Genomic DNA, 22,766 nt, shown 5'->3' with positions numbered 1-22,766 from the left:
ATTCTGCCTGGTCTTGCAGACAGGTCTTATAAGTGAATGCACAAATGGTTTGGGCAACCATGTGTAGTATATGGAAACAACCAAAACCTGCTAACCACAGATCTGAGGTTGCAGCACAATTAATATGGTTAAGTATTTCCCACTCTCCTGCCTCCCTAGAGAAATTTATTCTGGTAAGCCCTTGACAACCAACACGTCTGCATTTCTACACACCAGTCAGCGATCCACAGCAAGAGGATCCTTTCTTCCTCTCTGAGTCTCTCTTGATTTTGTAGTTGGGAGGAAGCTAAGTGCTATTCAAATACCAAATGTTCCATATGGTAGTGTTATTACCATTCCCACTACCATTACGTGAGGCCCTCTACCTACACTCACGAGGTGCCTCATCAGAATCTGGCAGAACGTTATGAACTCTTTTCCTGACCTGTATTTGCGAACACATTTGTTGTCCTCTCTCCCTCTATGAACTTATTAATTTTGTTGAAATAATATACATGTGTGTATAAATCCAAGTTTTGTTTTCTTATTCATCCTCATAGTCACTTACAGGGGAATGATTTATGACACATTAAGGAGGTATTCTTAAGCTAACATGTCTTAATTAGGAATTCAGATATTCCTCTTCTGCTGAGAAATACAGAGCTGTTCAAATTAGACCAGAAATTAGGGCCAAAACGAATGCAGCCTCTACATACATAAGCTCATTGCAGGGTAACCAGTGAAAGGCAGAGGCTGAAGACACACAAGTCATTCTGCGTTTGTCTCCTTCATGCTAAATGATTCTTTGACTGCTTTTCCTTTCACTTTGCAGCGTTATGATGGAGCCAAAGGGTCAAGAGATTCACAACCCTACAGCCCTCCCCTTCGTTCATCTGTAGCATAAAGCATGCATTTCCTAAGAGCTGGGTGTGGGGGTCTCTTCATCTACCTTCTCTTTCATTTATTTAGTGAAATGAAGCTTATTTAGTAATGACGGAAAGAGATGAGCCAACTAGGGCAGCTCACATATGGTGCCAGACGGTGAGGGACTCTCTCTGTGCCCAAGGCACTTGCTGTACCACAGGAGCTAGGCAGCCCTGGGTGGGAAGGAAGCTCTGCTCTTAACCAACGGCTGCTCCAAGGGTTCCCCCAGCCAGGTGATCCAGACAGCTATGGTTTCAAAGCTCTGTGAAAAATGAGTCTCTGACTTGAAGACTTCAATCAGGCAGCCTCTCCAGGACTGGGATTACTCCACTAATACAAATTAAAGCCATTCAGAAGTATGCTAAACCCTTTTTTAGATACTAGAGAAGGATGAAAAGAGGGAGGAAAAAGAAGCAAAGTAATTTTGCAAGATTAGGATTATACTGTGGTTTATGCCAATACCTTACATTTGTTTACTTCTATATTGATCATTTTCTCAAATGATTAAATACTCCTGAAATAGGAGCTTTAACAATTTTAAACATTTCATATATATTATTTGCAGCAACACCCAAGGGAGAAGGGTACTATTATTATCTGAATTTTACATGCAAAGTGACTTGCCCAATGTCACACTTCAAAAAAACAGCAGAGTTGGAATTTGAGCCCAGGCAGCCTGAAGCTTGCAGTCTTATCTACTGTGAGCTACAGCTTTTCTATCATATGGCACTAACATAGTTATATTTAATCATGCTCCCGATATTGGACATATATATATATATACACACACACACACATACATACACACATACATATATAGGCACATACATATTTTTAAACTAATGAGCAGTATAACTTCAGATACATGTCTAATAAAGATTTTTTATTAAATACCTTTTCACTCTTTTTAAGAAATGAAACATTATGCTTTCCACTGAAAAATGATTGCTATCTAGTGATTTCATAGTTGTCTAAAAATACTTGGCCAGAAAGGAAGAACTTAAAATTCCCTAGGACCCTTCCACTACTTCTGGATTTAATATTATTTCTGAAATGTCGAAATCTGGTAAGTTTCAAAGATGCTACTGTCTAATGGAGGAAGGTTCTACAAAACAGTACAATTTACTTACAAATGACCCCCCCACCCCAAAACCCAAAATACATGGAAACACCATTTTGCATAATCAGTCAGCAAAAACTCCTTTTGTTTTCCAAATTCCCAGCATTGGAAAATTGTATTAAGTAGACACTCTCATAAACTGCCTCTGGAAATACAAACTGGTATGACTTTACTGGAAAGTAATTTGGGAACAAGTTACCAAAAGCCATAAAACTTGAAAACTCTTACACTTACCAGTGTGCTGCTAAGAAATTAGCCTAACGAAATAATCTGCAATGGGAACTAACACAGAGCTATAAGAATATTTTTGGCACCATTAAAGCAATAAAATGGCTGGGCATGGTGGCTCACGCCTGTAATCCCAGCACTTTGGGAGGCTGAAGTGGGAGGACTGCTTGAGGTCACGAATTTGAGACCAGCCTGGGCAACATGGCAAAGTCCCTTCACTATAAAAAAAAAAATACAAAAGTTAGCCAGGTGTGGTGGCATGCACCTGTAATCCCAGCTATTAATACTTGGGAGGCTGAGGTGGGAGGGTGACTTGAGCCCTGGAGGCAGAGGTTGCAGAGAGCCAAAATCATGCCACTGCACTCCAGCCTGGGTGACAGAGTGAGACCCTATCTCAAGAAAATAAAAAGGCAAAAAATTAGAAACGACTAACTGTCCAGTTAGAAGGGATATAAATTAAATAAATTTTAGAATATTTACTCAATGGTATACTATACAATCATTAATAATTATACTGTAGAAAAATATCTGTTGCTATGAAAGATGTTCAGAATTACATTGTTAGGAGGAACAAGACTCTTAATAATCTCTACTACTTCTACAATCTCTACTACCATTTGATGTTCGTCTCTCCAGGTGAATTTATAAACACTGCCTTCAGAATTATCAGCAACGCCTTGTCATCTATCCTAACCAGTGACCTCAAAATAAGTAGAAGTTACTTCCTTTCCCACAAAAAAGCAAGGGTTTCATTTTTATAAAAGAGACAGTAGGGAGAAATGGAGTCTACGTAAATAGATACATATTTATGTTCTGTGTGTATGTTTGTGTAACCAGATATGTATATACCCCCACCACTATCTTGGGGACTTTACAACTCAGTGATAATTATTTTCCTTTAAAGATTTTGGAGACGTTTACCTGTACCATGTGCTTTCATCACAATGGAGAAGCATAAGCTATCAGTTCCTTGCGGCGGATCTCTTCACGAAGATTTTGCTTGAGTAGAAAGGGTGGCAGTGGAGAATCTCAATGTAAAATGCCTAGACCTGTAATTATAAAAACAATATTCCCACTGAGTTAGGCAGCTTCTGTGGTCTTCATTCACATTTGCTGATGTCACAGAAACGGGAAACATCATATTGCATAATCTCTCTCATACACACATGCACACACACAAGCGTGCACACACACACACACACACACACACACACACACAAGATTTTTAAATCACAATGTCAAAAACTCAGCAGGCAGAGACACAGCAGGTTCCTATCCCCAGAGATGAGTGGGTTCTGGCCAGGGGTTGCTTCCCACCCCATCTCCTCACCTTAGGGACACCACTATCAAAATAATCCTGTTCCTGCCCCTCCCTCTCTGCTTAATGATTCTAAGATTTCTAAGAAATAAAAAGCAGTCAGTTCTTCACAGAAAATGTCAGAAACAATGCTGAATTTGATGCTCTCTTTCTCTAAGACTCCTTCTAGCCACACAATTATGCAAATTCAGTGCATGTATTTACCATTCTGGCCTGACTTTCACTTTTGAAACTACACATGCCTCTTTGTTAATAACTCAGTTAAGACATGGTATCAGCGATGGCCAAGGTCATCACGAACATTGATTAAACATTTACTATGTTCTGGGCCCTGGACTGAGGGTTTTACACACATTGCCCCACTCCATTGCAGTCTGTGAGGTAGCCAGGAATCATGATTACCTCTGCATTATTGACAAGAAAACTGAGAGTAAATACAGCCAACAGATGTTAAAGCCAGCACTTAAGCCAACCATTTACAGAGGTCATGCTTAGGATTCTAGTACTATACCATCGCTTCAAAGCTGATATTGCTATCAACACTTCTGTAGTTAGTATTAAAACATGTCGGGGCGGGGCGTGGTGGCTGACGCCTGTAATCCCAGCACTTTGGGAGGCTGAGGTGGGTGGATCACGAGGTCAGGAGATCGAGACCATCCTGGCCAACATGGTGAAATCCCATCTCTACTAAAAATACAAAACTTAGCCAGGCATGGAGGTGCACACCTGTAATCCCAGCTACTGGGGAGGCTGAGGCAGGAGAATCACTAGAACCGGGAGGCAGAGTTTGCAGTGAGCTGAGATCACACCACTGCACTCCAGCCTGGTGACAGAACAAAACTCTGTCTTTAAAAAAAAAAAAAAGCATCACATCAATATCACCTCATTTTCCCCAGAGGGTTATGTCACCTAAGTCTTAAAATTACTATTATTTGTTTTGGATTTGACTGTACTTTGATTTTAATTCCCAAGCTCAACTAAAACCAACATGTTCATATTTCAATTGAGTGTAAGTTGATGGTTATTTTCGTAAATTAAAAATGCTAAGTAATCCCAAATCCAGATGCCAAAACACTAAGCAGAAACCTAAAATCCATGTCCTGCCGAAGTGGCTACATTTCATTAGAAACAAGTCAGATGATAACATCCAAAGGCATGTGTGAATTCCAAAGTAAAGATACAAAAATGAAGAGAGGAATTTCTATAGCTAATACAGCCATATCTTAAAAAAACACTTAAACATGTTTACCTGTTTACAAAGTCTACATAGTAATACAGATCTTAGAATCACTGCAACACAAAATGGATATGAGCATATCAAGAATCAACAAAATTATGTATGGGTCCCTCAATAACTCTCCTTTTGTATATGTGTAGGCATTTTTTTGCACTATCTTGGTTATGCCTCTGCCTTTGCATATGACACTCCCTTTGATTAACAGGCCTTGCCCCTCCTTGCCATTTAGAAAATTCCTACTCATTTTTCAGCTGGACGCGGTGTCTCACACCCATAAATCCAGCACTTTGGGAGGCCAAGGTGGGAGGATCACCTGAGGTCAGGAGTTCAAGACCAGCCTGGCCAACATGGTGAAATCCTGTCTCTACTTAAAAAAAAAAAAAAAAAATACAAAAACTAGCCAGGCATGGCAGTGGGTGCCTGTAGTCCCAGCTACTCATGAGACTGAGGCAGGGGAATCGCTTGAACCCGGGAGGCAGAGGTTGCAGTGAGCCGAGATTGTGCCATTGCACTACAGCCTGGGCATCAACAACGGAACTCTGTCTTAAAAAAGAAAAGAAAAGAAAAGAAAATTCCTACTGATTTTTCAAGGCCAACCTTGAGATTAAATTCTACTGTGATGTCATCCCCATCTATCCCCTAACGTTTTCTGGAAATCTAAGCAGAATAGATTCTGCCCTCCCCTATGTTCCCTAGCTCAGCAATGGCACCAACATCACTCTGACGTCTTCCTCTCCCAAATTATGCCCTATATTCAACCATGCAGCCATACTCCTCAACTCCCTCCGCTCCTCCTCTGCACCACGCTGGCTCATCTGGACTCTTTCCCTGGCCCCCTAACATGTCTCCCCATGTCCACCCTGCCACCCCACTGCCTTCCTTGGCTCCTGCATAAGGCACTGCAGTGGCTTTCCATTTCTAAACATGGCCCCAAAAACCTGGTGTGGTCCAGCCCCTGCATTCTCTTCCAACTTGCACTACAGCTTGTTGGTTGAAAGCTGTAGTTGGTTGAAAGGTTGGCTTCCTTTCAATTCCTTAAAAGGACCTTGCTTTCCCAGGCCTTCAAGCCTTTGCACATGACTTCCTCCTTGCTAAGACTTCTCCTCAAATCACCCACCCCTTCTATCAAACGACCTTGTATTCTTTTCTCCTTCAGCTCTCAGCTCAGTCCTCTTCTCAAGGGAGCCTTCCTGAGTTCCCCAGCCTGGTCACCACCTCCTGTGACACACTTGTATGGAATGACCTTCCCTGGTTATAGTAGTCATTTTGTAATTTTTACATTTTTTGGTTGACTCATTGATTAATGCTTGTTTTCCCCCACGAATCAATAAACTCCAGGAAGGGGGAACTGTGTCCACTCTCACCCCTCCTTTCATCTTCGGGATTCAATGGAGAGCTTTGCACATTACGGGCACTCAACAAAATCTGCTGAGTGAATAAATGAGCCAAAGAAGGAGGGAAGGAGGAAGGGAGGGAGGAAGGTGGGAAGAAAGGATGGCCATCCCTTAATCATACTGATTTACCTAGTGTTGATTGGATTCATTTGCAGATCATTTTCCAGCACACAGAGTATGATATCTACATTCCTTTGGATAACATGCAAGGCTCCTTGAGCTCTGGCCCCAGCCAGGCGGGTCTCTCCTCTCACTGCACTTGACCCTCAGCACCTCCAAGTCCCTCCCTGTAGCTCCCTGACCCCAACTTGTTTCCCTCATCTCCACACCCTTCTCTCTTCTGTTCCCCCCACACATCTTTTCAAACTCACTCAGTCTTCAAGTCTCAGGGCTGGGGCTGCTGTTCTGTGAAGAACTCCCTCACACCTTCTGGGAAGCGGGGCCCTTTTCTTTCATTTTTCTACAACCCCTGTACCTGTCCCTATTAAAGCAATTATATTTTCCTGTACTTGTTCCTTAACCAAGTCCATCTCTGCCACTACAACCTAAGTCCCTTAAAGGCAAGAAAGAGGTATCCCCTCATCACAGTACAGAGTTTCGTACAGCAGCCTGGCACATAAATTGTTAATAAATATTGGTTGAACTAACAAAATAAATAAATAAATGTGTGTATACACACACACATATTATATATCTGCATTTATACATTATATATATACACTTATATATTATATATACATCATACACATACACACGTTTCATACTGCAAAGTTCCAGAGCTGGGCATTTGAAATATACGATTAATAGAGAATATTATCATGAAGTGTGGTAAGGCATAATGATTACAAATTCATCTGTGAAACGGGCTAACAACACCTACCTCACAGGGTTGTTATGAGAGTTAACTAAGCTACATAAGTAAAATGTTTAGCACAGAACTCAGTATACTGGAAGCACTCCATAAATATTAATTGTACAGCCATTATCACTATCATTATTGTTAGGGCAACTAAGCTGAATTTACAACTCATGGGTAAAATGTAGCAGTTTTATTTGCCAGCATTTTTCATATTAAAGAATTAATTAGCATTAGCACCTGTGTAAGGACATAAACTGGCTAGAAAGGAGCTCAGAAAATTAAGGATAAAGAAGAGTCTTATTCGTTGCAGCTGAAGGACAAATGATTGTTTCGCTAATCTGTGACATATGTGTGGAGGTACCAAAGCATCAACAGCAAAGCATTTCTGTACAAAAATTATCTATGAAATCTAAATGACAGAAACAACACACATTGCCATTCAAGTGCTGTAAACATTCAGCTGACATAATTATACTTACTATACACTATTTCTTTTGCTAAAAAAACAAGTTAGAGATACATATTCATCCACTTCTGTTAATTACTGGACAGAGTAATGTGACTTCATAAATAAATACTAAGGATTTGACTAATGAATATGCCATAAAATGTCTGAATTAATAGCAAGTACGTTTCATATGTGGTCTATTAGATGCCATTCTAATTTAGAATTGCAGAAATTTAATGAAATAGACTGCAAACAGGAAAACAGAGGCAACAGTATTTTGCAACGCATTTTGGAAAAAAAAAATAAGAATGACTTGTTTACAAATGCTACCAGTACATAGTTGAACAGAATGAACTGGTAATAGTTATTTTACGAAGCAACTTATAATTCTGCCCTACGTTGCTTTTCTCTTGCATATTGGCCAAATTTAAATAATGTATATTAGTCTTTTCTATATTAAGTTATACTGAAATATAAAGTACTATCATTATTACATTTTGAGATTTCTATTCTCAATTCCATTTATCACTGATAAAAGATAAAACCCCAGAGCAAACCATATTTCTGATTGAGGCTTTTCCTCAGAGATACTAGAGTTATAGGGGAAGTATAAAAATACTAAATTCATAACATTCTTTTTTTTTCTTTTTTTGAGACAAGTTCTCATTCCGTTTCCCAGGTTGGAGTGCAGTGGTGTGATGACAGCCCACTTCAGCCTCAGCCTCTCCAACTCAGTGATCCTCCCACCTCAGCCTCCTGAGTAGCTGAGACTACAGGCACATGCCACCATGCCTGTCTAATTTTTATTTATTTATTTTTTGAGGTGTCGTTTCACTCTTGTTGCTCAGGCTGGGGTGCAATGGCGCGATCTCCACTCACCGTAACCGCCACCTCCCGGGTTCAAGCGATTCTCCTGACTCAGCCTCCCAACTAGCTGGGATTACAGGCATGCACCACCACGCCCGGCTAATTTTGTATTTTTAGTAGAGATGGGGTTTCTCCATGTTGGTCATGCTGGTCTCGAACTCCCGACCTCAGGTGATCCGCCCACCTTGGCCTCCCAAAGTGCTGGGATTACAGGCGTGAGCCACTGCGCCTATTTTTTTAAATTTTTTAGTAGAGACAGGGTCTTGCTGTGTTGCCCAGGCTGGACTCAAACTACTGGTCTCTAGCCATCTTCCCACCTAAGCCTCCCAAAGTGCTGGGACTACAGGTGTGAGCCACTGTGCGCAGCTGTAACCTATTCATTTACCATGAGCATATTAAACTTCTTTTAAATTGAATTATGATTCTATTCCCTGACCACAGCTGTTGACCAGTTTACCTTAAGTATATGGTTCTTTGCAACATAATTAAAATGAGATGGTAGAATAGACAAAGCCAAAAAAGTCTTAATTTGATCATTTTTATTCAAATTAACTATTAATTTCATTATCATGATGCTTACATTTATGTCATAACATCTGATGGAATCTTAGTAATATAAGGCAAAATTTTCGTTCGTTATGCTGGTCCTTCAATCGGGGATGTCCTCACTCATTCAAGCATTGCTCTTCCTTTAAGATTCAGCTCGATGTCACTTCCTTTGTGACATGCTCCCACACATATTGTATTTTTCCTGCTGTGTAATGATCTGTCTCCCTTTCCAGACTATGAGCTCCTTAGGGGATCCAACGAGGTCTTTTTATTTTTCATAACAACCTGCACAGTTCTTTGCACAGAATACACTCTCAGTAAATACTGGTTTGATGTGTGGGTGATTACACACACTTTGACTATGGTAAAAAGGCCACTAATTGTGATTTCAAGTTAAAGGTTAAAGCCAAAAAAAAAATCCATTTTTTAGTGAAATGAAACTCTTAGCATTTTCACTTCCAGATGCATCAGCATTACATAAAAGATGTTGAAACTATTTTAAAAAATAGTCATGCTGCACATTTTCCTGTCTGAGAATTAGTCTGAAAATACCAAATTCCCCAGGGGCCCCTGGGTGTTCTAAAGACAAATGTTCAGTTAGGTATTGATTCCATGCACTCATTTAATGGAAATCCGGAGTAAGACTCAACCTCCCCACCACTAGCCTGTCACTCATTATTCTGCTCAGCTGTTGCAGAATAAGCCACGATTTCCGAGAGAACTCTACCCACCCCACCCAGTACTGGCCAGCACTTCAGTGATGAATCCCAGCAGCAGAGAATTTCAGTACTCAAAACAGCAGAACATCAGTCCCAACTTACATTTTCCACTTCCACTGTCATTCTTATTCCCACATGGGCTTATTTCTCACATATCCGCCTTTAATTTTTCAAGACTGAACCTTTGAGCCGGTGACAGTGTGCCTGGCTGCTTAACATATTACATCATCACGCACATGTGGGACTCCTGCCTCAGAAGGCCACGTGCTGCTCAGAAGAGAAGGGTGGGCAGCAAACTAACAGGTTTCTCGTAATATCCCACCCAGACCCACAGTCAGAAGTATTAGTCACTGTTGGGACAATGAATATGGGTTTTCCAAGAGGTCACCAAACCTTTATTTGATGGATTTTCTTTCCTCCACGCCCCAAGATTTTCTAGGCTTTTGGTAGGAAGCGCTATACAGAAAGCTCCCACATCTCCTAGCTGATTCTGTGTCTGGAGTTGGTTCCATCCAGTGGGTTCCCAGTCTCGCTGACTTCAAGAATGGAGCTGTGGACCTTCTCCGTGAGTGTTACAACTCTGAAAGATGGCATGGACTCAAAGAGTGAGCAGCAGCAAAATTTGTTGTGAAAAGCTAAAGAACAAAGCTTCCACAGCTGGAAGAGAACCTGAGCAGATTGCCGCTGGTGGCTGCTGTGGGGGGTGGCCAGCTTTTATTCCCTTATTTGTCCCTTCCCAGTTTCTGTCCTATCAGAATGCCCTTTTCTCAATCCTCCCCACAATTGGTTACTTTCACAATCCTACTGAATGGTCCATTTTGCAGAGCACTGATTGGTCCACTTTACAGAGCACTGGATTGGTCCATTTTACAGAGTGCTGACTGGTACATTTACAAATCTCTTGCTAGCTACAGAGCACTGATTGGTGCATTTTTACAGAGCACCAATTGGTGCATTTTACAAACCTCTTGCTAGCTACAGAGCACTGACTGGTGCATTTTTACAGAGTGCTGATTGGTGCATTTTAAAAACCTCTTGCTAGCTGTAGAGCACTGATTGGTGCATTTTACAATCCTCTTGTAAGACAGAAAAGTTCCCCAAGTCCCCACTGGACCCAGGAAGTCCAGCTGGCTTCACCTCTCAGTTCCACTCAGTAGTTACTGTCAGCCTCCCCCTAAAACCTCCGCCACTCAAGGAGTGACACTGTCAGAAGCAGATCTTCTAATTACTCCTATGTGATCTCAAGCCCCCTCCCTGGGGACTACGAAAAGAGACTGTTAGGAAACAGAGATGGAAAAAACAAGCAATAATTCTGACTTATGCTATCACTTTAAAAATATTTCTATCATGCAATGTTTGTAACCTACAAAAGAATGCATTAACATGTACGTAACCTGTGAAGCATAATAATAAAACGAACACCCATACACCAACCACCCTATGTGAGAACTAGACATTTAGGGGTATTTTGCTATTTCCCTAAGCCATCCTCCTGCCTTCTCTCCAGGGGTAATACTATCTTAAATTTTCTATCTATCACTCTCTAAAATACATGGTTTAATTGTGCTTGATTTTAAACTTTATAATACTATCATACTATATATAGTCTTCTGTGACTAGTTTTTTTCACACAATATTGTTTCTAAGATTTAGCCATGTTGTTGCAGGTAGTTACCATACTTCCTTCATATTCACTGCTGCGTAATATTCCATTCTGTGAAGAAAAAAATTATATATATGTGTGTATGTACATGTGTATGTGTGTGTGGATATATATATAAAAAGGTTCTCAATAGACTAATATATATATTAGTCTGGAGAGATAGAAGCTAATATATATATTAGTCCAATTCTTATACATATTAGTCTAATTATTACATATTAGACTAATATATGTCTATAGAGATAGAAGCTAATATACATTACTCAAATTATTATACATATTAGTTTAATTATTATATATTAGGCTAATATATATTAGTCTACAGGGATAGAAACTAATATATATTAGTCTAATTAATATAGATATTAGTCTAATTGTTATATATTTGACTAATATACATATATGTTTATTGATGAGCTTTAAAGTGTTTTCAGCTTCCATCCGCATAAGTTTCCCGGGGTTATTGCCTAGGAATGGGTCTATGAATATTCGCTGTTACACAATAGTGCCAAATTCTTTTCCAAAATGACTACATCAACCTACACTCTCACCAGCAGTGCACCCCACCATTTTTTAAAACTGATAAATCATTTTATTATCAAGAAAGAGATCTATTTGTGCTAAAGTTGGTGTTTCTACTTTACAGGCTGAAATTCCTTTAAAATAATTTTTTTTTTGAGACGGAGTCTCACTCTGTCCCCAGGCTGGAGTTCTGTGGCGCGATCTTGGCTCACTGCAGGCTCCACCTCCTGGGTTCAAGTGATTCTCCTGCCTCAGCCTCCCAAGTATCTGGGACTACAGGTGCGCAACACCACCCCCACCTAATTGCTGTATTTTTAGTAGAGACGAGGTTTCACCACGTTGGCCAGGATGGATGGTCTGGATGTCTTGACCTCATGATCCGCCTGCCTCGGCCTCCCAAAGTGCTGGGATTACAGGTGTGAGCCACCACGCCCGGCCTATAGGCTCGAATTCTAAATATCCATAAAGAAATAAGCATCCTGTCCCTCTCTCTCACATTGGTGAGTTTGTACTTTGTTCAGCACTAAGCATAACAAACAGGAGTTATTTCCTAAGATGATGGTTACTTTACCATCTTCAAACATGGCATTAACTAATGACTTAGACTGGACTGAGGGTTAATAATTTGAAGACTCCCCATGACCTAGTCATTCAATTCTTAAGCAAGGTGGGTACCAAAAGTGTACAAAAATGCCCTAGTGTACCTGAAGTGCCAGGGGCCAAAACCACCCACTTAGAACAGGAAATCACGTACAAATGTAAGTACCTCAAGCTTGTGAAATTGACAGACTTCTTTATTTCCTTCACTATTAGAAGCAGAGGAAGAGAGGGCTGAAATAGATGGGGGGAAGGCTTAGCTTTTATTTTAAAATAGCAAAATCGAAAAACTTTGTAATTAGATTTTGCCAGACTTAGGCTTAAAGGAAAATGATTCTTTCCTCTCCAAAAGACTAAGGTCAGAGCTTAAGACTCCTAAATCTTCAGTACTGGCCCAAAAGGTGAGCTACGAATTGGCCAGTTCTTCATCATCCTCCTACATATACCTATAGATCTGTTTGGGCATGAGTATAGAATTGGCAAATACAGGGTATGCGAAGAGGCAACAATAAAATGGACAGAATGTGGTATTGTTCAGAGGTTAAGAAGTGGCAGGAAAACACCACCGCTGACACTGAAGTTAATCTGGAGGGGAACTAATCTACCTTCTTTAACACCAGTAGTGGAGACCAGGGCAACAGTCTGTGAAACACGGTCAGTGTGTTCTTTCTCCATTATGGTCTCTTTCTTACTGGTTAACTCCAAAAAGCAAGGGCATGGCTGAAAGGCAGGCAGTGAGGAGAAAGGGAGGAATGCGAGGCGTTCACCTGTACAAAGGATGTCTCTGGAAAACGGAATGTTGACACAGAGTAAAACAAGCAAAATATGCTATTAGTGCCTGTTAAGTCACCTTTTTGAGATTTTTTGGTGACTATCCGTGAAGTCTTATGCCTCTTATTAAATTCTCACACTGTTTTAATTAAGTAGGGCCTTATTTTAATCACACTGGTGGTGCCTTCTCGTTTTAAGCTAGTGAGCTGGAACCCAGCCAGGCAGTGTTAAAAAGGAGTGAGAGACTTTTCTTCTTCATCAGCGAACCTTTTGGAGCCCTCTTTTTTGTTGTTTTTCATTTTTTTAGAGACTGAATCTCACTCTGTCACCCAGGCTGTGCAATGGCACAATCATAGCTCACTGCAGCCTCTAACTCCTGGGCTCAAGCAATCCTCCTGCCTCAGCCTCCAGAGGAGCCGGGACTACAGGTGCACACCTCCAAGGATGGCTAATTTTTACTTGTTTTTTGTAAAGACGAGGTCTCTCTCTTGCCAAGGCTGATCCTGAACTCCTGGCCTCAAGCAATCCTCTCATCTTGGCCTCCCAAAGTGCTGGATAACAGGTGTGGCCACCATGCCCAGACTCAGACCTCCTTTTCTCTCCTATCCAAAGCCTGGTAAACAAAGTGAGCTGATTTGCACATCTAAAATCGGGTGCTGGATGCCTGCAAATATGATAGGGAAATATGTATTTGGAACCTCAGGTGAAACCCCAGCAAAAACATTAAAATCATCACATTTTAAAGGAGCCCTTTGTAATGCTGATATGTAAAGATCCCATTAAAACATAGCCATTCTCCACAACTACAAAAATCTTTTATTTAAAAATGACTTTGGATTCCTATGTTATGTTAAAAGTGTGTTGGGCATTTTATCCAGTGACTTAGATTATCCTTTCAGGAGAAATACTGTACTTCATTGTAAGTCCTTAATGAGGGACTAATTAGTCCTTCCCCTCCACTTTAAATTCCTCTGGGAAATGAGGTCAGAATCCACTTCCCACCCAAAGCACCTCATGGAGGCTGCATCAAATACTACAGCAGCATTTATCAAAGGGGGGCCCTTTCCAAAGGCAAGATCGGTATAAGAAGAAATCTTCATCAAGGGCCATGGCTTCCACCAACAGGCACAGAACACAAAGAAGCTCAACATTTATTCTAAGATCGTGCACAGGAGCTGTTGAAACAAGCTGAAGCACCCACCCACATACTCATCTCAGCAACTCTCTCCTTTACCTACTGCCACAGGGACAGCCTTCCTGCTCCCTGACTGGCTGTCTCGCTGGCTGTGCACTCACCTGCAGGGCGCAGGGTGCCCCACCTGCATCCCCCTCCTGCTCCATCTGCCTCATGCACTCAGAGGGGAGTGCCACTGCTCTGGGTCACCAGCCCGCTCTGGCTCTGCCGCGGTCTCCCAGGGGCTTAAGCTCCTACTCCTTCTACTGGAAGGATGGCGAGCAAATTAGAGGTTATAAACACCTCCGGTGGAAGGAGGAGAATTCCTTTGGGCTTTGTAAGGGAATTTCGTCAGTCGCAAGAATCTCCAGGGTATAAGACGTAGGTACATGCTCACCCTCGTCCCTTGGCCCTGTCGGGCATGTGTGGACCATACCTTTTTCTGGCCACAATTATGGCAGAAATGCCCATCCAGGAAAATGCTGCTTGACATGTTCGAAGAATGCCTCACATGACGGGGATGCCCTCTCTCACCACTCCTATTCAACATAGTGTTGGAAGTTCTGGCCAGGGCAATCAGGCAGGAGAAAGAAATAAATGATATTCAATTACGAAAAGAGGAAGTCAAATTGTCCCTGTTTGCAGATGACATGATTGTACATTTAGAAAACCCCATCGTCTCAGCCCAAAACCTCCTTAAGCTGATAAGCAACTTCAGCAAAGTCTCAGGATATAAAATCAATGTGCAAAAATCACAAGCATTCTTATACACCAATAACAGACAAACAGAGAGCCAAATCATGAGTGAACTCCCATTCACAATTGCTTCAAAGAGAATAAAATACCTAGGAATCCAACTTACAAGGGATGTGAAGGACTTCTTCAAGAAGAACTACAAACCACTGCTCAACGAAATAAAAGAGGACACACACAAATGGAAGAACATTCCATGCTCATGGATAGGAAGAATCAATATCGTGAAAATGGCCATACTGCCCAAGGTAATTTATAGATTCAATGCCATCAAGCTACCAATGACTTCTTTCACAGTCAAGCTACCAATGACTTCTTTCACAGAATTAGAAAAAACTAAAGTTCATGTGGAACCAAAAAAGAGCCCGCATTGCCAAGTCAATCCTAAGCCAAAAGCTGGAACCATCACACTACCTGACTTCAAACTACACTACAAGTCTACAGTAACCAAAACAGCATGGTACTGGTACCAAAACAGAGATATAGACGAATGGAACAGAACAGAGCCCTCAGAAATAATACCACACATCTACAGCCATCTGATCTTTGACAAACCTGACAAAAACAAGAAATGGGGAAAGGGTTCCCTATTTAATAAATGGTGCTGGGAAAACTGGCTAGCCATATGTAGAAAGCTGAAACTGCATCCCTTCCTTACACCTTACACAAAAATTAATTCAAGATGGATTAAAGACTTAAATGTTAGACCTAGAATAATAAAAACCCTAGAAGAAAACCTAAGCAATACCATTCAGGACATAGGCATGGGCAAGGACTTCATGTCTAAAATACCAAAAGCAATGGCAACAAAAGCCAAAATTGACAAATGGGATCTAATTAAACTAAAGAGCTTCTGCACAGCAACAGAAACTACCATCAGAGTGAACAGGCAACCTACAGAATGGGAGACAATTTTTGCAATCTGTTCATATGACCAAGGGCTAATATCCAGAATCTGCAAAGAACTCAAACAAATTTACAAGAAAAAAACAACCCTATCAAAAAGGGTGAAGGATATGAACAGACACTTCTCAAAAGAAGACATTTATGCAGCCAACAGACACATGAAAAAATGCGCATCATCACTGGCCATCAGAGAAATGCAAATCAAAACCACAATGAGATACCATCTCACACCAGTTAGAATGGCAATCATTAAAAAGTCAGGAAACAACAGGTCCTGGAGAGGATGTGGAGAAATAGGAACACTTTTACACTGTTGGTGGGACTGTAAACTAGTTCAACCATTGTGGAAGACAGTGTGGTGATTCCTCAAGGATCTAGAACTAGAAATACCATTTGACCCAGCCATCCCATTACTGGGTATATACCCAAAGGATTATAAATCATGCTGCTATAAAGACACATGCACACGTATGTTTATTGCGACACTATTCACAATAGCAAAGACTTGGAACCAACCCAAATGTCCAACAAGGATAGACTGGATTAAGAAAATGTGGCACATATACACCATGGAATACTATGCAGCCATAAGAAAGGATGAGTTCATGTCCTTTGTAGGGACGTGGATGAAGCTGGAAACCATCATTCTCAGCAAACTATCACAAGGACAAAAAAACCGAACACCGCATGTTCCCACTCATAGGTGGGAGTTGAATAATGAAAACACTTGGACACAGGAAGGGGAACATCACACACCAGGGCCTCTTGTGGAGTGGGGGGAGGCGGGAGGGATAGCATTAGGAGATATACCTAATGTAAATAATGAGTTAATGGGTGCAGCACACCAACATGGCACATGTATACATATGTAACAAACCTGTACGTTGTGCACATGTACCCTAGAACTCAAAGTATAATAATAATAATAATAATAAAAGAATTCTTCACATGGTTGAGAATGCTGCTGGTCCTCAACAAGCAGCATAAATCTATTTCCTTTTTTTTTGAGACAGAGTCTTGCTCTGTCCCCCAGGCTGGAGTGCAGTGGCGTGATCTTGGCTCACTGCAGCCTCCGCCTCCCAGATTCTAGCAATTCTCCTGCCTCTGCCTCCAGGGTAGCTGGGCTTACAGGCACACGACACCACGCTTGGCTATTTTTTTGTATTTTCAGTCGAGACGGGGTTTCACCATGTTAGTCAGGCTGGTCTCGAACTCCTGACCTCAGGTGATCCACCCACCTCGGCCTCCCAAAGTGCTGGGATTACAGGCATGAGCCACCGTGCCTGGCCTAAAACTATTCTTGATGTAAGGAGAAGCATATTCCTAAATGTTAAATGCAGTGCTGCCAAATCCATGGCTCCTAGCATAGGCTAAAGTTTTATTAGGAGATCAGGAGTGCACACATCTCTGGCCAGGGACAGCAAAGAAAGGCAGATGAGTTCTAAAGTGTGCTGGAAGGAGAAGCCAGCAGTCTGGGATTTAAAAAGAAAAAAAAAAAAAGAAGCTGAGTTTGCCATTAAGAATGAAGTAAATTGCTAACACAGATTTTTAACGTTCTTACACACACAAAAAATGATAAACTGGTGAAGTGATGAATATATTAACTAGCTTGACTGAATCTTTCTATAATGTATGCATTATAAAAACATCACACTGTACCCCATAAATATACATAACTATTGCCTATAAATATAAAAAAGTTAAAACAAAAAATTAAAAGAATAAATGGTGAAGACGTTTTTCAAAAAATGAATGATGCCTTCATGCATGCTAGATAGCTCGTCACACCCTGCCGGAATAGGTTGCCAATGAGACACGCTTTTAAGATCACAGCCTCTGGCAATGCACTGATACCTGAAACTCCATAATTAAGAGTATTTCCTTTTGTTTAAAGATGCTTTCTCTTTTGAAATTTCAGTATAATATGCTACTTTGGAAGTGGTATATTCAGATCTCCAAAATATATGCATATGCGTATTTTAAAATCAAAGCAGAGTATTGATCCTAACTTTACCACTTTCCAGCTCTGTCACTTTGGGGAAATTATTTACTGGCTTGACCCTCAAGTTCATCCGCTATAAAAGGAGTCACTAATACTTGTCTCAGAAGGTTTTTACGTATATAAAACTACACGGCCCAGACCACACCCACAGCAGCCACTCGGACACTGGTTTTCCCCTCTCTTTCTACACAGCACGTCATAAGAAGTGAGGACAACTCAAGGACGCTGGCTTCCTGGTGTGGAATGATAAGAAGGCCAGCAAGCTGGAGCAGGGGTGGCAGGAGAAAAGGACACCTGGGCTCCACGACAGAATCTGTTTCACAAATGTGGTGAGGGGAGCTCTGCTCCAGTGCACAAAAAGGCTGCAGGCTGACACTTTTTTGCAGTGTTCACTGGCAAGGCTGCTGACATAGAAACTGGCCTCCATCAAAAAGCCACACCTCTCCTTTTCCTGGCTTGGTGTCCAGCTGAAAAGATGAAGGGTTCAGGTGCATCTGGACAGCTGTACCCCAGGGGCACCTGCAAGGTAGTAGGAGCAGATGAGGCTATGGCCAGGTGACAGGGGGACATGCCAGCAGAAGGAACTAATGCAGCTTCCAACTTCCCGGTGCCCTGCCAGACCCCACTGATTTGGAGACTTTCCTGCCAACTTGCCAAAAACTGGTCTGACACCCAATGGTGTCACCAAAGATGTTTTCTTTTCCTACGCGTTAGTACCTCCACACCCAGGGATCATTCTTTCTTCACCTCACTCTAAAGAGTCAGTCATCATTGCCTTCCAAGGTATGAACCAAGAAATCTCACCACTCACTCAGGTGAACAGGTCACAGAGGACTAAAAATGGTAGGAAGGGACAGGCCCTATAGCAGCAGCCTGATGCAAAAATAGATTTGTGCACTGAAAAGACTTTTGAAATTCGAAAGGTCCCTACCCAGAAGATAAACCCTCCAAAGATTTCCTTCTATCATTGTTATTCATTAAAAAAACAAGCAATTCGGGCGTGATGGCTCATGCCTGTAATCCCAGCACTTTGGGAGGCCAAGGCGAGCGGATCACGAGGTCAGGAGATCGAGACCATCCTGGCCAACATGGTGAAACCCCATCTCTACTAAAAATACAAAAATTAGCTGGGTATGGTGGTGTGTGCCTGTAATCCCAGCTACTCAGGAGGGTGAGGCGGGAGAACAGCTTGAACCAGGGAGTCAGAAGTTGCAGTGAGCCAAGATCGCGCCACTGCACTCCAGCCTGGCGACAGAGTGAGACCCCGTCTCAAAAAAAAAAAAAAAAAGATTAAAAAAGTTTAACTTGAATGAATGGGAACAAGAGGGTTATTTTAAAAAATTATAAACAGTAACAGCTATCACACCTAAAGGTGACATTATCTAGAAACATTAACATGTCAAGGCATCAGCCCTTCTGTTCCTCCAAGAGGACTATTTGGAGTGCCAGCAAAATGCATTTGGAGGATCACTAATCTAACAGTGTTCACTGCTGTAGTGTTATGAGAGTGTTTCACTTTTAGGAAATTTCAAAATGGAAAGGTGGGAAACACTGTGTGTCCTACATGGAAATCTCGCATGTGGTTCATTGAGTCTTTTTTCTTACACAGCTGCCATTATATAATTCTTGGCCATTATTTTTTATTTAATAATTAACATGAATAATCTTGGGGTCACCCATTATCTATGTATGTGTAGTAAGTTTAAAAATTCCAGTTGACTTCTCCCCAGCCCCCAGTATACTTCTGGGCTACTTCCTGCCTAAGATGAGCTGTGTGCACACATGTGGCACAATTTCAATACTATCTAAGCAAAACCACAAACCAATAAAAGCATCATCCAGTGCTTCTCAAAGTAAAAGGAAATGATTTTGGAGCATACACATCACTGATTACATTCCATTAATACAGATAATTAAAAGTTGACTGTATAATAATGTTAAATAGCAGGCATAACTTTTTTTGAAAATTTCTCCTCGATATTAGGTATGCAAAAACACTGAATGTTCAACGCTAATCAAATTCATCTCTTCTTAAGAGCAGCGTATAATAAATGGGTAGCCTAAAAGGAATGCTTTGAACAGAATGCTTCACTATTGTCTGATTATTCTAAATTTAAAACTCCAACAAAGGAAAGGATTATTCTTCTAAGGTTCAAGATTCATGAGGGTTTGGTAATGAAATTCCTTAAGGAGAGCAAATTAAAAAATTGCTATCTACAAGCTGCCAATATTTTATGTCTGTATAGTGTTTTAAAATCAAAGTCACTACCCATTCAACAACAAATGTTTATTTGGAATAAATGAATGAAACAGCCTCAAAATACTTTACAAGTTTAATCACCTATAAGTTATGAATTAGGCAGCAACTTCAATCATCCCCAAATGCACAGGCTGGGGCAAGGTAAATGTCTGGCAAGCCAAAGCCAGAACTAGAAACTCAAGTCATTCCTTTGATTGTTAGAAAATGACCCAGTTGTTCGAGCTGGTTGCCTGCTGCAGTTGTCTTCCTGAGTACTCTCTCTCTCTCTTTTTTTTTTTTTTTTTTTTGAGACTGAGTCTCACTCTGTCGCCCAGGCTGGAGTGCAGTGGCCGGATCTCAGCTCACTGCAAGCTCCACCTCCCGAGTTTACGCCATTCTCCTGCCTCAGCCTCCTGAGTAGCTGGGACTACAGGCGCCCGCCACTTCGCCTGGCTAGTTTTTTGTATTTTTTAGTAGAGACGGGGTTTCACCGTGTTAGCCAGGATGGTCTCGATCTCCTGACCTCATGATCCGCCAGTCTCGGCCTCCCAAAGTGCTGGGATTACAGGCTTGAGCCACCGCGCCCGGCCCTGAGTACTCTCAATACAACTTGGAAGGTATGTTATCCAGGCTAGGGGAGGTAAGATGAAGGAGGCATAACAAAGTCAGGCTTGCTCCTGAAATTATACAGTTAGTCAAAAAAAAAAAAGGACCCCACCATCACCCACTAAGCCCCCACCATCACCCACTAAGCTATGTGATGGGTACCTAGCTGGTAAAAGGTGTGTCCAAGACCAGATCTAAGTTATTTCATAGAAAGCATGTCCCAACGTGTCAGTGTTAAATTCATGTGTAATTCCAAACTAGGGTATCAGTGTATGAGGCAGGTAGGAAGTCTAAGTTATGTGACACAGAGCATTTAGCCTGCATCAAAAGCTAAAACTGAAAAATGAAATTCTTATTTAAGTGTGTTGCTATCTTCACTCTAATGAGATACATGGAACAAATTACTGGTGCTAGAATGTATTATAACAATAGTAACGAAGAAAGTTCCTGCTGGATACTTGATAAGAGGTGGGGTCCAGGATTTCCGGGGGACTTTGAGTTTATTCTTCCAACACTGCTAAAATACATCTATTTTCTATTCTGACTTTCTAACAGGATGCAATCTGAGAGCCAGCCAGACACTTAAAATCTATTTATTTCGGCTGGGTGCGGTGGTTCATGCCTATAATCCCAGCACTTTGGGAGGCCAAAGCAGGCAGATCATGAGGTCAAGAGATCGATACTATCCTGGCTAACACGGTGAAACCCCGTCTCTACAAAAAAATACAAAAAATATTAGTTGGGTGTGGTGGTGGGTGCCTGTAGTCCCAGCTACTCGGGAGGCTGAGGCAGGACAATGGCATGAACCCAGGAGGCAGAGCTTGCAGTGAGCCAAGATCGTACCACTGCACTCTAGCGTCAGTGACAGAATGAGACTCCACTAAAAAAAAAAAAAAAAAAAAAAAATCTATTTGTTTCAACAATCCAGAGGAGAAATACAAGTAGAAGATTTTGTGCAAATGCAATCTATTTTGTAAGAAGAAAATTCTCACGTATTTTAGGGTCAGGGTTCTCAAATCATAAATCTTAAAGTTTTCAGAATGCATGCCAAAGGACTCAAGAAAATTAATATTGCCCCCATATAAGCTGTCCTTTGTGTACTAAGCATAAGCAAAGCATCTGCCCCCAACAGCTATTTTACTGGTCCCAGAGGAAAGATAAGCAGAGTTGTCCTTGGCAAAATCATAAAGAAGGTGAAGTTTATCTGTGGGATCCTTCCCCTTAGGCCCTCTAGGTGCCTCCCCATTGGGCCCCAGGGGTTTCTGCTCTGTAATTCCTTCCCACCCCTGCCCTGTCAACTGGAACACTACTGAAACACCAGTGTTTCAATATGAATACGCTTCAGTCAGTGTTTTTGCTCCCCCCGCAAAAAAATCCGTACTTTAAAGCTTTTAATTTTTTAAGCTTTTAATTTTTTTAATTGAAGCATCAAACACTTTACTTTCTTTTAATTTCTAACATCAGTGAGCAGCCACATTTTTTCTTTTTTAGATGGAGTCTCGCTCTGTGGCCCAGGCTGGAGTGCAGTGGCTTGATCTTGGCTCTCTGTAACCTTCGCCTCCTGGGTTCAAGCGAGTCTCTTGTCTCAGCCTCCCAAGTACCTGGGACTACAGGCGCGCGCCACCACACCCGGCTAATTTTTGTATTTTTGGTTCAGACAGGGTTTCACCATGTTGGCCCGGATGGTCCCGATCTCTCGACCTCATGATCTGCCCACTTCGGCCTCCCAAAATGCTGGGATTACAGGCGTGAGCCACTGCACCTGGCCGCAGCCCAAATTCTGAATGGGGAAAGAGGATAAGGTAACTTCTCCTACTTTTATAAGCTTCTTTTGATTCCTACGAAGGCTTGCCATAAAGATGGAAATGCTTTGACATCACAAACTGGGTTC

At 41.5% G+C, this 22,766-nt stretch overlaps 2 protein-coding genes across 2 annotated transcripts in view; both read right to left on the bottom strand.

The window, feature by feature from the left end:
• The window catches only part of ATXN1 (ataxin 1), a 458,573-nt gene that overhangs the window by 281,111 nt on the left and 154,696 nt on the right, over positions 1–22,766 (bottom strand). The window contains exon 4 of the mRNA NM_001436892.1: positions 3,173–3,300. The gene's annotated coding sequence lies outside the window, so the exon portion shown is untranslated. The remainder of the gene's footprint in view (positions 1–3,172; positions 3,301–22,766) is intronic.
• Positions 1–22,766, bottom strand: part of LOC135970357 (uncharacterized) — a 429,298-nt gene that overhangs the window by 251,836 nt on the left and 154,696 nt on the right. The window contains exon 4 of the mRNA XM_065543049.1: positions 3,173–3,300. Within this exon, the coding sequence (XP_065399121.1) occupies positions 3,173–3,207 (35 nt within the window). The 5' untranslated portion in view covers positions 3,208–3,300. The remainder of the gene's footprint in view (positions 1–3,172; positions 3,301–22,766) is intronic.

Source organism: Macaca fascicularis, chromosome 4 (genome assembly GCF_037993035.2).
Source record: "Macaca fascicularis isolate 582-1 chromosome 4, T2T-MFA8v1.1".
Classification (NCBI taxonomy): domain Eukaryota; kingdom Metazoa; phylum Chordata; class Mammalia; order Primates; family Cercopithecidae; genus Macaca; species Macaca fascicularis.
The sequence above is the reverse complement of the archived record's forward strand: the minus strand, read 5'-3'. Positions and strand labels throughout refer to the sequence as shown.